The 15,795-nt window shown below is 41.7% G+C and overlaps 1 protein-coding gene across 1 annotated transcript in view; it reads left to right on the top strand.

Moving 5' to 3' along the window:
* The first annotated feature begins 8,820 nt into the window (after positions 1–8,820).
* MRPL3 (mitochondrial ribosomal protein L3) overlaps positions 8,821–15,795 on the top strand; it is a 48,746-nt gene continuing 41,771 nt past the window's right edge. Inside the window, exon 1 of the mRNA XM_057545677.1 lies at positions 8,821–8,918. Coding sequence (XP_057401660.1) covers positions 8,821–8,918 — 98 coding nt within the window. The remainder of the gene's footprint in view (positions 8,919–15,795) is intronic.

Genomic DNA, 15,795 nt, shown 5'->3' with positions numbered 1-15,795 from the left:
AGGAGACAAAAGACCTGTATGCAGAAAATTATAAGACACTGATGAAAGAAATTAAAGATGATACAAATAGATGGAGAGATATACCATGTTCTTGGATTGGAAGAATCAACATTGTGAAAATGACTCTACTACCCAAAGCAATCTACAGATTCAATGCAATCCCTATCAAACTACCACTGGCATTTTTCACAGAACTAGAACAAAAAATTTCACAATTTGTATGGAAACACAAAGACCCCGAATAGCCAAAGCAATCTTGAGAACGAAAAATGGAGCTGGGGGAATCAGGCTTCCTGACTTCAGACTATATTACAAAGCTTCAGTAATCAAGACAGTTTGGTACTGGCACAAAAACAGAAATATAGATCAATGGAACAGGATAGAAAGCCCAGAGATAAACCCACACACATATGGTCACCTTATCTTTGATAAAGGAGGCAAGCATATACAGTGGAGAAAAGACAGCCTCTTCAATAAGTGGTGCTGGGAAAATTGGACAGGTACATGTAAAAGTATGAAATTAGAACACTCCCTGACACCATGCACAAAAATAAACTCAAAATGGATTAAAGACCTAAGTGTAAGGGCAGACACTATCAAACTCTTAGAGGAAAACATAGGCAGAACACTCTATGACATACATCACAGCAAGATTCTTTTTGACCCAGCTCCCAGAGAAATGGAAATAAGAACACAAATAAACAAATGGGACCTAATGAAACTTAAAAGCTTTTGCACAGCAAAGGAAACCATAAACCAGACCAAAAGACAACCCTCAGAATGGGAGAAAATATTTGCAAAGGAAACAACTGACAAAGGATTAATCTCCAGGATTTACAAGCAGCTCATGCAGCTCAATAACAAAAAAACGAAAAACCCAATCCAAAAATGGGCAGAAGACCTAAATAGACATTTCTCCAAAGAAGATATACAGGTGGCCTACAGACACATGAAAGAATGCTCAACATCATTAATCATTAGAGAAATGAAAATTAAAAACTACAATGAGATATCATCTCACACCGGTCAGAATGGCCATCATCAAAAAATCTAGAAACAATAAATGCTGGAGAGGGTGTGGAGGAAAGGGAACACTCTTGCACTGTTGGTGGGAATGTAAATTGATACAGCCACTTTGTAGAACAGTATGGAGGTTCCTTAAAAAACTACAAATAGAACTACCATACGACCCAGCAATCCCAATACTGGGCATATACCCTGAGAAAACCATAGTTCAAAGAGTCATGTACCAAAATGTTCGTTGCAGCTTTTTTTACAATAGCCAGGACATGGAAGCAACCTAAATGTCCATCGACAGATGAATGGATAAAGAAGATGTGGCACATATATACAATGGAATATTACTCAGCCATAAAAAGAAATGAAATGGAGGTATTTGTAATGAGGTGGATGGAGTTAGAGTCTGTCATACAGAGTGAAGTAAGTCAGAAAGAGAAAAACAAATACAGTATGCTAACACATATATACGGAATCTAAGGGAAAAAAAAAAAAAAAAAAGGCCATGAAGAACCTAGTGGCAAGACGGGAATAAAGACACAGACCTACTAGAGAATGGACTTGAGGATATGGGGAGGGGGTGGGGTGAGATGTGACAGGGTAAGAGAGTGTCATGGACATATATACACTACCAAATGTAAAATAGATCGCTAGTGGGAAGCAGCCGCATAGCACAGGGAGATCAGCTCGGTGCTTTGTGACCACCTAGAGGGGTGGGATGGGGAGGGTGGGAGGGAGGGAGATGCAAGAGGGAAGAGAAATGGGAACATATTGTATATGTATAACTGATTCACTTTGTTATAAAACAGAAGCTAACACACCATTGTAAGGCAATTATACTTCAATAAAGATGTTTAAAAAACAAAAAACAAAAAACAAAAAACAGCACACATTCAGTACTGCACAGTTCCCTGAAGTCAGAAGTCTAGGGAGACTCAGCTGGGTTCTCTCAACCTCATAAGGCTGAAATCAAGATGTCAGCGGGACTGCATTCCTGAGGAATGCCCTGGGAAAGAATCTGCTTCCCAGCTCCTTCAGGTTGAGGTCCTGTTTCCTCATTGGCTGTCAGCTGGGAGGTCGGGGGGTGGGGGGGGAGTGGTCTTTACTCCTAGAGGCCTCCAGCCTCCCTTCCCTGCTTTCCATATGGCCCCTCCAGTACTGGTGGGTCAAGCACCTCTCAGACATTGACTCTCCCTTCCTTCTTCTGCAGCATCTCTCAGACTCCAGCAACAGAAAGTTCTCTGCCTTCAAGGTTCATGTGACCACATTGAACCACCCAGGTGATCCAGGACTTACTATACAAAGATCTGTAACCTTAATGACATCTGCAACATCCCTGATGTCATGGAATATAACATGTTTATAGCTTCCAGGGATTAGGGCTTGGACATGTTTGAGTGGCCATTCTGCCTACCCCAGAGGGAATGCAGGATATTGCCAGATGATTCTAAAAGGAAACATGGAGTGTTCAAGAAGTGTAAAAAGGTTGCCCATGGAGACAGAAGGAGAATACAGACAAGGCCAAGGAGTGATGGTAAAAATACCTGCTGATTCCAAATTGCTGCCCAGGAGAGCATCCTCTAAATCTGTTTGAATACCTTGTTTCTTCAGTCTTTCCAGCACTTGCTAAATACCCACCTGCACTAAGCTTGGGGGTGGGGATGAGGATGTAGGGGGGAGTTAGGAGTGAAGGAAGCAGAGGATACATGGTCTCTGCATCCAGAGGAGCTCCCAGCCCAGAGCTGCTCTCTGATTCTAGGACTTTGGAATCCTGTTAGACATACCATGCATGCCTTAACATTAAGACACACAAGATTTAAGGACTTTCTCATGAAGATGCTCTTAAATATTGAAAGGAAAAGAGTGTTGCAGGGAAAGAGGTGGGGACACGTGAGAAGAAACAGCAAGCCTGCCTACCATTCTCATCCTCCTCCTCCTCCCTGCCCCCTACATGAGACTGACCTTCAAATCAGTCCAGAAAAAATTCTACTTTCTCAATACCTCTAGACACTCTGCCCTCCTACTGAGCACAGTTCAGTGGAAATACCTAGTATTTTCCAGCCAGAACAACCTGGATCCAAATCCAATCTTTGCTACTTCAGAGTTGTATGATATCCCTGATCCTCAACTTTCCCATCTATGGAATGGGGAGAATAATTTCTACTTTGACAGGTTTCCTTGAGGATGTGAGATAATGTGTGTAACCCTGTCTAGGGTTGCAGGTTGGGTTTCCCAAGAAGCAAACTCTGAGACTGAGATTATTGTGCAGGTAGATTATTAAGAGAACATTATTAAGGAAATATTCTTGGGATTATGAGCTGTGGAAGGAAAGGGAAGGAGGTACTACTGGGCAGAGGAGATGATGGGTTGCAACATAGTCCTTCCAAGTTACCCCGAGTTGGGGTAAGGTGACCACGCCTTTATACCCCCTCATAGACCAACCAGCCAGTGATGTAAGCTGCCTCAAGAAGAAGGGTGGTTTGGAGTGAATAAGTCCTTCAGTCCTGAAGGGGAGATCTGAGTTTCACAGCACAACACCCATGACCCCTGGCATATGGCAAGTACTTAACACATTGTAACACTTTCTATTATAATTATCAGCATCATTTTTATCCTTCTTTTTATAGCCATTGCCCTGACTTAGTTTAAGTCTTCATCATCTCTTGTCTGGGATATGAAAGAGCCTCCTAACTGGTTTTCCTAATCTACATTGTCTTCCTCAGATCTGTTCTCCATACTGTTGCCAGGGTGATGGTTATAATCTAAGCCTCTCACTGCCCTGCTTAAAATCCTCCAGTGGCTCCCCACAAACTTCAGGATAAAAAAAGGTCACTTTAAAGTGACCTTGAACATAACATATACCTGACTTTCCCTTCTGATCCTTGCCCACTTTCACCGCCCCCCTCGACCACCCCACTGCTATTTGACAACCTCTTCACACTGCATTTGTTGAAGCTTCCCCCAATCCACCTCTTCACTCTGTTGGTTTCTGCTTATCTTTGAGGTCTCAGCTCAGGTGACAACTGCTCTCAGAAGCCCCCCCGAACCAAGACATGGTCAAGTATTGGTATTCCTCTTACCAGTTCCCTTTTCATCTGCGCATACTTATGTCAGAAGTCCCTTCAACTAGGACCTGAGTTACTCCTAGAGAGTGGAGTCCTCAGGTCCTATTGTACAATCAGCACAGATACAATATCAGAGCATGCAGGGCTAAACCAGTAAGAGGAGGTGCCCTTCTGGTCAATGACAGACCTCCCCACAGTCTTCTGAGAAATGTAGCTGCCACACACAAATCAGATTCTGGTGCATTAACTTCCATTCCACCAAAAGTCACAGTTTAACACAGATTTCCAGACCAACAGGATGAAGTACAACAAACTTATAAGAGAATGTGACCAGTATCTTAAGGTTGATGTGATACAATTACATAATCCAGATGTTTCCAAAACTTCTCCTGCCTTTCATTAAAAACATCAACAGAATAGAGGGATGAAAATGTTTGGGAATAAAGACACAGACCTACTAGAGAATGGACTTGAGGATATGGGGAGGGGGAAGGGTAAGCTGTGACAAAGTGAGAGAGTGGCATGGACTTATATACAGTACCAAATGTAAAATAGATAGCTAGTGGGAAGCAGCCGCATAGCACAGGGAGATCAGCTTGGTGCTTTGTGACCACCTAGAGGGGTGGGATAGGGAGGGTGGAAGGGAGGGAGATGGAAGAGGGAAGAGATATAGGATCATATGTATACATATAACTGATTCACTTTGTTATAAAGCGGAAGCTGACACGCCATTGTAAAGCAATTATACTCCAATAAAGATGTTAAAAAAAAAAAATGTTTGGGAACTAGAAACAGAGGTTCACAACATTGTGAATGTCCAAACTGTCATTGAATTGCTCACTTCAAAATGACTAATTTTATCTTATGTATGTTATCCTACATGAATTTCACCTCAATTTTAGAAAAACGAAAACAGTAAATACCCCAGCTTATTTGATGAGCAGACAGCCCAGTCATTCACCAGGTTTCCTCCTGGACCCACCCTCACTTCTCACCTTGGATGTGGCTCCAGGTTCTACTGCTAATCACCCTCCTTCCACATTAGCACATTTCTGGGCTGCTGCATCTTCTCTCAATCATACTCCACCCCTACCTCCCCCCACCCCACCACCATGGGCACAGTCCCCATGCTTAATTCCCCAAAGTACAGCCAAGAACAGACAGTAGCGCTCAACAAAGCTTTCCTGAATGTTTGAACTGAATAAAGAACATTTTTAATGTGATGGAGATGCATTTAAAAGGGGATGCCGTATTTGCTCTAAGAACTTGTGGATTATAAGATGCACCATTCATATCATAACTCCTAAGAGAAAAAGAAACACCATAAAGTATTTACAGGAATTTCACATTTGCCAATAAAGCACACATTTATCCCCAAAATCCCATTCTTCTTTCTTCTTTAGAGTCAAAATGCATCTAAGCCTTCTTCATGTTGTGACTTTAAACGTGCTTCTACCATTTACACATAAGCAGAGCATTACAAATAAATGTTGGGATTTGTAACTGCTTGGGACCTTGACCTTTTGGGATTTTTAGGGCAGATAATATAATTCTGACGTTTACCCAAGAACACTGAGGTTTTGTATGTGTTTCCAATTTGTTGAAACTTACAGTGGTTTCTAATTTTAAAAGCCCAGTGTGGATTCACAAAGGAACACCAGTAGGCCATTCCATTCCTGACTGTTTCTGTGGCTCCTGAGAACATAAAAGGGAGCCTTGCTAATGGAACCTTGCAGCCTTGCTTATGGAACAAAGAATACTTTTCTCCAGAACGTAAATACAGCTTCAAGTTCGGGCATTATGAATCATTTCTCTAGTCTTGCCCAGAAACTTCTGAAAGAAAAATAAAATAGATTCAAACATACATTGGTTTCTTATAGTATATGGAGTGCCCTGTTCTTTTATACATCTATGTACATACATGCACATATATTCATTAGCTTTCACTTTGTAAAGTTGAAAGCAGAGCTGAAGGTTGGCAGGGTTCCCTATAAGATGAACAGACAGTATTTCCCTCATTATTGCCCCATCCTGATGGCCAGGTGAGATTTCTAAGAAAGGAATTTCTTTCGCAGGTGATTAAAAGGCATGGTGTATTTCAAAAGAAAGATCTTTTCTTCCCTTTTCTTCCCTTTTGCATATTGAATGATTTTTCTAAATGACATAAAATGCTAAAGAGTACCTCCTGCATTCATTAACAATCCACAGGTAAATCCTTGGCAACCAGCTGGGATCCACTGGGACCAAAATCCCTGCCTTATGGAAAGCAATCAGAGCACCAAATGTCAAACCCAGGTGGACTGGAGTGTGGGATATGAAAAATATGTACACCCACAGGGACTGGATTAGGCTAAGAAAATAATTTCATAATCTAAACTAATTCATTTAGAGTTAAATATGAATCAAATGAATTGAAAGTGATTAAAAATATCATTAAATACAGCTACAGTCGAGAAATTACCATCATGTTCTGTTTATGTCTCTTTATTTAATAGCCTCAGGATCAGAATGAACTTAGCTGAGCTGCCATCCTGCAGGTCTCAGTTCATTCTAGAATGTGCATTTATCCATTCTAGCGAGAGTAGTTAACAAGGTGGTCCTACACTCTTGAAGAAGGCTGACTCAAGATGGTTATGAGCAAGAGTTTTGGTGTCAGGCACAAATATGTTTCCTGGACAATATAAATTTTGTTGCCTTCTCTGACCCTCAGATTTCTCATCTGCAAAATGGAAATGATACTATCTGCCTCTGAGAGTCCTTTTGAGGACTTCAGGAGATAATATCTTTAAAATGTTGCGCTCAATTGCATGGCATATAATAAGCAGTCTCTAAGTCATCATTTGTAGCATAATGGGCAAGGTGTATAGCCTGGAAGACAAAAAGATGGCTAAAAAAATAATAAGTACGATTAAAAATGCACAAAACTGTAGCATTTGATGACCCTTGTCACAGTGGCTGGCTCACGGATAAACATGTGACCTGAGCCAGGCCAGAAAATCCAAACCCAGGACTTTTGCTGGAGCTCCCAGGAGAGAGTAACTGTGCCCTGACATTGCTGCCCTGTGAGGACATGAACCTGCAGGTGGGGGAAGACTTCGCTGGCGCCTCATGGGAATGAGGTCAGTGCAGAACGAAGAGGTAAAAAGGGAAAAGGGAAGGCAGCATCCTGATGACCTCAGCCAGGCTCTGGATCCAGGCTCGCCCCTGGAATTCACCACCACCAAAGCCTGTAGTTGTCCTTTCACCTAATCCAGTTGAAGTTGGACTTCTGTTGCTCACAGCCAGAGATTTTTGACTTGACCTTGGGCAGAGAGGAAAGATGGCAGGCCAGGGGTGGAGGGAGGTGGTGCTGCGTGCTGTTCCTTCCCTCACCAGCTATGAAGGGAACCCGTTCCCCTCACTTCTTTCTGGTCACTGAACACTTGTGGGGCTGAGAACTATCTAAATTAATATAAATTACTCATCTATTAATATTTGGTTGTAAGTCTTCCGCCTCAGGACTTTGGAGGACAGGCTCGTCTTTGATTTCCCTGTAGGATTTAGGGTAGAGATAGCAGGTGGGATTTGGAACGTAGAAAGTCCTTGCATATTCATTGAATGAAACAAACATGTTGCCCAGTCACCAATTTTTCCTTGTGTGAGATGGAAAAGAGACAGAGGAGATACAGACAATTTGTTTCTGGAATGGATCAAATCATCTGAGTTGCCATTGCAGGGAAAGGGCAAAAGGAAAGTCCTCCTCTCTTCTGCCTGAGGGAAACCCACCCTGTTCCTTCTTAATATTCTATATCTACCACTTCTTACTGTTTCCTATGTGATGACCCATTACATTTTTCATTTCAGGATTTGGAATAATTCAAAAACAAAGGAGAGATTAAAATCAAATCTTTCTCACATTCTTGGAAGCAGGAAGGACATTTTAATTAAGGTGTTTTCTAAATTTGCTAGAAGTTTAAGGGGAAAAACTGAGAGAAGTTTCAGGGAGAATGGCTCCTTGTCCATGGGTAGCGTCTTTTTCCTCCTGAAGAAAATCCACTCTGCTTTAGAGTCCAAGAAAGCATCCATCAGGACCAGCATCTTTCTGCTGCCTGAGACCTCCAAATTTCCAGTCCTGGGATGCTTCCCTGTGCTCATGGGAGGAAGAGCCAGATTTCAGTGGCAAAGTCAATTTCCCCAAGGATCAATTTCTTATATATTTTATTTTGTTGTCTGACCAAGTCCCAAACTCCCTTTCGCAGAAGGCTTTGCCTCAGAATGACATTTTACATTTAGACAGTTCCAATCTAGCTGATATTTCACTTTAAAGATCATTTCCCCCCTTTTCTACTGGTCATAACTTAAGCAAGGAGATGTTTTATAAATAACTTCTGCTTTCAGTCACCCAAAACAGCAAACCCAAGGGCTCAGCATCATGTAAAGTGGAAAAATAGAACGGGAATTAGGAGACCTGGGTTCTAAAGCAGGCTGGACTAGGTACATGGCTTTCCTACGGATGTTTACTAAATATCCATCTTGCAAAATTTATCTAAACTTTCCAGCCACAATACTTTCCTCATAGATTGCTGTGGGGATTAAATAATAATATTTGCAAAACATTTACCATTACACCCAACACTATATAAGTGGCTCAAAAAATTATTATGAGTCTTTTCATTACTACTATTACTACTGCTATGATATAGCAGCAGTTCTTTTTCCAGAAAACTCATGTTCTCTCAGACAAATTACTGTTCCCATAATGACTATTCACTTGCAGGAAACTTTAAGGCAAAGTTTGCCTACCCACACCTGGCATTCTCTGCACTCCTCCTGGACTGGAGAGTGTGGATTCCAAGGGTAAAGAAAGAAACAGAAGGAAGAGAGAAGAGTAGGCTTAGCATATTATACCTTGTCCAGAAAGGATCCCAGTCTCCTTGATGGTAGTGTGATGATGATGATGATGATAAAGATGATGATGGTGATGATGGCGATGGTGATGATAAAGCTGATGATGAAGGTGGTGGTGATGGTGATGATAAGATGATGGTGACAATGATGATGATGATGGTGATGATAATGGTGATGTTTTTAAACAATGAAAACACTACTCTTTCATATGCTGTATTTCTGTAGTATTGGAAGGAGATGAGAAAACATGGAGATAAAGGACACTAGAGGCAAAACAATGACAAAGAGATGTCCTAACACCTGTTAGGAATCTTGCACGACTGCATCAAGATGAATTTGTTCATGTACAAAATACCAATGAGAAAGTTAGAAAAGGATAAGTCAAGATTTTTCACAATTATTGCAATATCTAACAGAAAGTGAATGTAAATATTAATAGTAATAGTAGTCGACATTTTTTTTAGTTCTTACTATGTGCCAACTACTGTGTTAAGCACTTTGCATGCATCATTTCATTTCCTCTGTACTGTTGCCTTAAGAGGGTTTTTTTTTTTTTAATGACTTTTCTAGATGAGGAAGCTCAGGGAAACTAAGTGATTCCCCCCAGGTGCATGGAAATAGTAGCAGACACAGGATCTGAACCTAGACTTTCCCACTTCTAAAAAAAGTCTGCTCCTAGCTATTATATGAGTAGATCAAGTCCTTTGCTTCTGATGTTGGTGGATGAGGCAAAAGGAGCATGTTGGTGAGCAAAACAGAGTCTTTTGCTCTTGTTAGTCATTTGGTAACCCAAGTTCAGACCCTTTCACCCAAGCTATGGTTCTGGGGTTGCCTCGACTCCTGTCGGTGTGATAATTCTGACTACTCTTGATATTTCACATCAGATTCATATATTTTTTACTGAGGTATAATTCACATACCTCAAATCCTCCCTTTCAAAGTGTATATCTCAGTGGTTTTTAGTATATTCACAAAGTTGTGCCACCATCACCACTAAAATTTTCAAGTGTTTCTGGAGCTCTTATTATATATATATATATATAACATATATATATAATATATTTTTTTTTTCCTGGGGGTGGGTACCACATGGCTTGCAGGATCCTTAGTTCCCTGACCAGGGATTGAACCCATGCCCTTGGCAGTGAAAGTGCGGAGTCCTAACCACTGGACCACCAGGGAATTCCCCTGGAGCTCTTATTATAAATGTAGGATTTCTGGGAGAACTGAGGAAATACATTAATATTACTCTGCCTTGAAAGAGTTTGCAATCTTGTCAAGAACGCATGGCTTATAAACTTAAGGCTCCTCACTACTTACAATAAAAGAGAATAATACCGTACAAGAACGTAATATATGCAGTAAGTGCTAAGAGAGAGGAATTAACAGGCAGGTCTAGTGATGATGAGGGAGTCCTCAGTGGGGAGGTAGGCCTTGGAGATGAGGAAAAATTGGAGAGGTGGTGTGAGTGGGGAGGGCATCAGATGCAAGAAGCTGTCAGGCTAAATGGCCCAAGTGTTAAATTCTTGCCAAGCATAACTATTTGCCCTACTGAGAGACTTGCTGGGACTTCAATAGGAAATACAAAAGAGATTAGATGAAGCCCAGTGATTTCAGCCAGAGATGGCCTGCTCTATTTGAAGGTAATTTATATAATAGTGACCAGTGGCTCCTCTCAGTAACTTGGGTGTGATGCTCATTGGTTTCAGCGGGATGCATGCTTTGCGGAGCAAAGACAGCATTTGGCCCATGGTGGAAATTCCTGCATTTAAAAGCCATTTTGTTCCATTTTGAAATAAAGTGGGAGTGAAAGTCATGCCCCATGATGCTTCATGGTTAATAAAACTGCAAAGGCATTTCTGCCTGGGCATAAAAGATTATTTTAAGCATCATCTTCTGGGCTCCTTGGTTACTAAGGGAATCCTGTCTCAGCTCAGCGGTGCAGACAGGCGAGTTGCCATGACAATCCTGCTAGGCCTGGTTGGAGTCTAAATACCACAGAGGGAGGAACCGCTGTCACTATCTGACCCCTGAGCAGCTTGGCAGTGCCCTCCCTGCCCCTGCAGCCGGCCACCCCTCCTGGACCCACCTCAGCTGCCCAGTCCTTGCACCTAGGGGGCACAGGCACCACTGGAAGTGCATTTAGGGTCAGTGGCTCAACTTGTTTGATGGTCAATCTCCTCTTCTGTCCCAGAATGTGCTGTTCATGCTGGGTCATATTCAAGTCTTCCTGGACACCCACAATCCTTCAAGCCTCGCCTTTGTCTCTCCAAATAGAGGAAATACTAGATATTTACCAAAAAGTTGCACTAGGAAGCAGAATAAAATCTGGAATAAATCTTATTTTCTTTCCAGCCAGACATAGTCTGAAACATTTTCACAGAGGAGACCTGTCACAGTATTGGTCAATGAGCAATTGATCAATCCCTGCAACTGCCTAGATGCAATTCTATCCTTTCACATGGACACACTCATGGTGTTTGTGGCAGACTATACTTTCTAAAGATAGTGGTGACCATGTCTCCCATCCCATGTGACAATGTGACTCAATGCTCACATTGAGGCATGGGTCTCTATTCCTTGAACCTGGGCCGGCTGTGTCTGAAGCGAAGGAATGACATGTGATTTCTGAGGTTAGGTCATAAAAGGTAACACAGCTTATATCTGGTTCTCTTGGGATGCTTGCTCTTGGGATCCAACCCTCATGTTGTGAGGAACCCCAAACAGCCACATGGAGGGACCACATATAGGTGTTCCAGAGAACAGCCTAGTTGAGGTCCTGACTGACAGGCAGCATCGAACACCAGACATGAAGTGAAGGCACCTTCAAATGATTTTAGCCCCACAGCTGACATCACCCCTGGTCTTTGAGTCATCTCAGTGGAACATGAAGCAGAAACAAGCTGTCCCCACAGTGCCCTTTCTGAATTCTCAACCAACGGGAGGCATACAAAAAATTAAATAGTGGTTGTTCTATGCCAAAAAGTTTGCGGTGATTTATTACTCAGCAATAGTAACTGGAACTACATTTTCTTCCTAGGCTGTCCTTTCTCTATTCTGCTCCTGGGGACTCTTATTCTCCCCTCAAGGAATAATTCAACTGTTACCCTTCAGATGCACATTTTTCTTCTCTTGGGTGAGAGGCAGTGCAACAGAGCAGTGAAGCACTTGGACTCTGGAGTCAGCCTGCCTGGGTTCAACTCCTGGCTCCATGACTTACTTGATAAACTTATGGTTTGTGACCTTGGATGAGCTGCTTATCTCCCCTGTGCCTCAATTTCCATATCTTTAAATGAGGATGAAAATAATAGTACATACTTCATAGGTGAGGAGTGAGTTGGAAAGCACTTAGAACAGTTCTTGCCACTTAGCACAATTTAAGTGTTGGTTATGTCTCATTCTTCTGGGACCCTTTCCAAGTATAATCAAAATCCCAAATGAACTCATTCTCTAGAATTTCTCAAGACTCTGTATCTTCTGGGCTCAGACAGGACCACGACCATGGCTCCAGATAACAAGAGTATTCACTGGTCTAGAGCTACACTTCAGCCATCAGAACTACACAGCATCTGGAGAAGACCAGGGGGAAGGAGCCGCCCTTGACTGAAAGCATCTGGTCCTTGGGTGTGTGATGCTCCACTGTCTGCCGCCAACATTTTTACTCAGCCATCAGAGAACTGTAAAGAAATGTATATGGGTTTAATTACATTAAGTTTCAGAACCATTCTGAGTATAAGGACAGACTGCTGGGAAACTGTAACCCACATCACCACATGGCCACACTGCTGCTGGTGCTGCTTCTTCTTCCCCCTCCTCCTCCTCCTCTTCTTCTTCTTCTTTTTTAGGCTTCAAGACAAATGTGTTTCCATGCTGATCAGCTCTTGGAACCCTAAAATCTGTGGGAGAATTAGGATTTATAAATAAAAAACTATGTTTTTAAAAGCTTTATACTGAAATTGAAAATTGTAATTTAGTCTTACTGGAGGACATTGAGGCAGAAATCGTCTTCTTACAGATTCTGCAATATGGCTGTTTAAGTTTTCTATTCTAATTAGCAATGGGATCTCAAAGTTCAAAATTTCCTAAAGTTCATTTTATCTATTCCCCATCTAATACTCAATGAACTTTCATAAAATCTCTACCAATTTTAAAATATGCTAAATTCTCACAACTTTAGAAAAATGGAAGAAAGCCAAGGATAATTTAATTAGAAGTTTAAACTCAAAACAACTTTTAATTTCAAATATAAGTCATGTTATAAGCTAAGAGATAGCATAAAGGAATGTAAAATATAAACTAATCAGCAATGAAAAATGTATCATTCTGCAAGCAGCCAACCAAACAGGACATATCACAAACACTGTAAGAACTAACTGAAGGGCCTAAAGGCAGGAACACATGAAAAAGATAGTTTCCAATAAATCCTTGGTTTGAAACCTACTCCTTCTAAGACGGTTCTCTTTTGTTGCCCATGGCTTTAGAAATTCAGAAGTGAAACTATTCCTCATGTTTTATTTAATATGAAGAATATTTATTACATCAGCTTTGGTCTGAATTAGAGGAGCAAGGATTACAGAATGGTAGCATTAAAGGGAGATAATGGGTCTATCTTTGTTCCAGTGAGAAACGGAAGTCCCAGAGAGGCTGATATCAGGGTCCCAGGGTCCAGGGTGGTCTCTGAAGGATGACATTAGAAATGCTGGGAAGCTTGAGCTCAGCTCCCTAAAGGAGACCTGGCTGGGTTGCTTGAGAACTGGACTGGTCCTCGTGAATTAGCAGCACTCCGTAGTGACTAAATCAAGTAAGATGATACCTCCCAGACCCAGCTGGCAATCAGGAGATGTGTGCTGTGTGACAGCAGACAAAGCATGTTTTGCTTTGATTCGGTTCAACAGTAGCGTCTGCTAAGGATTTCATTGACTCAAGGTTGCCATTATGGACTAGGAGAGTTTTGGCACTAGGGGCAAAGTTAGACTGAATGGCTGACTCCTCAGGCCTCACAGACCACAGTGTGTGATAGGATCACTTACCAATTTTCTTCTTAACGATAGAGGAATTCCAACACAAGAGTAATAACACATTTGTCTCACAGAATCAAAGAAATAGAATGGCTGAGAGCACATACTCTGTGGGCACACTGCTGAGATTTAAATTTTGGCCCTTACTAGTCAAGTGAACTTGTGTTGTGTAATCTCTCTGTGTTTATTTTCTCAATTGTAAAATGGAGATAATTATAGTATCACATGGGGTTATCATAAAGATCAAGTGAGGAAATACACTGAAAGAGTGAACATGAATCCTGTTAGGAATCAGACTTCGGTGTTTAATTTATAATGGAATGTCAACACAATACTTCTAACAGAACACACCCAAGGTCACAACCCAGCTACAAAATGACTAACAGTTCCTTCATCTGAGTGATTTCTGCTCCCTCACCATCATCATCCTTAGTCTCACTTTGTCTTTCGTTCCTCCAGAACAAAATTATTGAGATGCCCAAATGCTGAATTGTCCTTGATAGCATCCATTCCAAAACAAGTCCCTGTTTTCCTGATGCCACCCAGCATAAGTTCAAATCTTATAACTCGTTTGTATAGAGACATCCTCAGCTGTATACTCTCTCTTGCTGCAGCAAGCTAATTAAACTTAACCTTGTTTGAGTTTGGGTGTGCCCCTGGTGGTCTCTGACTGATGGGCTTCCACAATACTCAGCACATATAATAGCATACTATATGCACAAGAAATGCTAGCCACTGGCACTAGTAGGCAAGTCTTTTTATTCCCAACTTCTTGCATACAGCCCACCTCAAGACATGCTTGTTCAATAAAGGGCTATTCTCAAATAACTGGGAAGCCAGGCTAAGATGAGAAAACAAAGCAAACATTTAGAGACTGTGCTTTGTTTTCTAATTTTTATTTTTAGAGAACAGTCCAAGTAGTTACCAGGAATTGACCATTGCCTGGACTTTTTAAGCTAGGGTAGCCAGATCTTGAATAAAAGAGGGTCTTGAAATAGCTAAACTTTTAAGTTTTTATTTCTGAATTTCTACAAATACCCATTTGACAAAGAAGGAAACAAACTTTTGAAGTAACAGAATTAATGCCCAAGATACATCCATGGTGATTAGGTTTATTTGCACCTAAGGTGTATTAGGTATCTGTTTAGTGACTCAAAATGAGAGTAATCGTTTATTCTCTGTGGCAGTTTCTTCTGGTCAGGAACCCATGAGTTCCTTAGCTGGGTGGTTCAGGCTCAAAGTCTTTCATGAATTGCAATCATCTGAAAGGTTGCCTGGGACCGGAGGATCCCCTTCCTAGGTGGTTCACTCCTAGCTGGAAAATTGGTTCCTCTCCACAGGGCTGTTTGAGTGTCTGCAGGACATGACCGCTGGCTTTCCCCATAGGGAGCCGTCCAAGAGCCCAAGACACTAGCAATACCTTTTATGATCCACCCCTGGAAGTCACACATCATCAACTTGGCCATATTCTACTAGTACATGCCAACCCTGTTTCAGTGCCGACCCTGCCCATCTGCCAGATGTGCTATTTTGGATCAGCACCAAAATTCTAAGTCTGTGTTCCCTCATTTATAATATAAAAATAACAACCTCCCTTCAGGGCTGTTTTGAACGTAAGCCAATATAAGATTATCAAGCGCTGCTTAGTACAATGATCTGCCCCACAACAGGCATTACTTAGAAGTGATTTCGTTTCCTTAGGAAGCCTGTCCGTAGTTCGCCTCATTCTCCTGAAGTTTAAACTCCGAGCATCCTTTTTTTTTCCACCCCTGGAGAGCAGAGTCAGTCAGATCCCACCCTCCCCAGCC

Source organism: Balaenoptera acutorostrata, chromosome 4 (genome assembly GCF_949987535.1).
Source record: "Balaenoptera acutorostrata chromosome 4, mBalAcu1.1, whole genome shotgun sequence".
Lineage (NCBI taxonomy): Eukaryota > Metazoa > Chordata > Mammalia > Artiodactyla > Balaenopteridae > Balaenoptera > Balaenoptera acutorostrata.
Note: the sequence above shows the minus strand (reverse complement) of the source record. Positions and strands in the feature narration are given on the sequence as shown.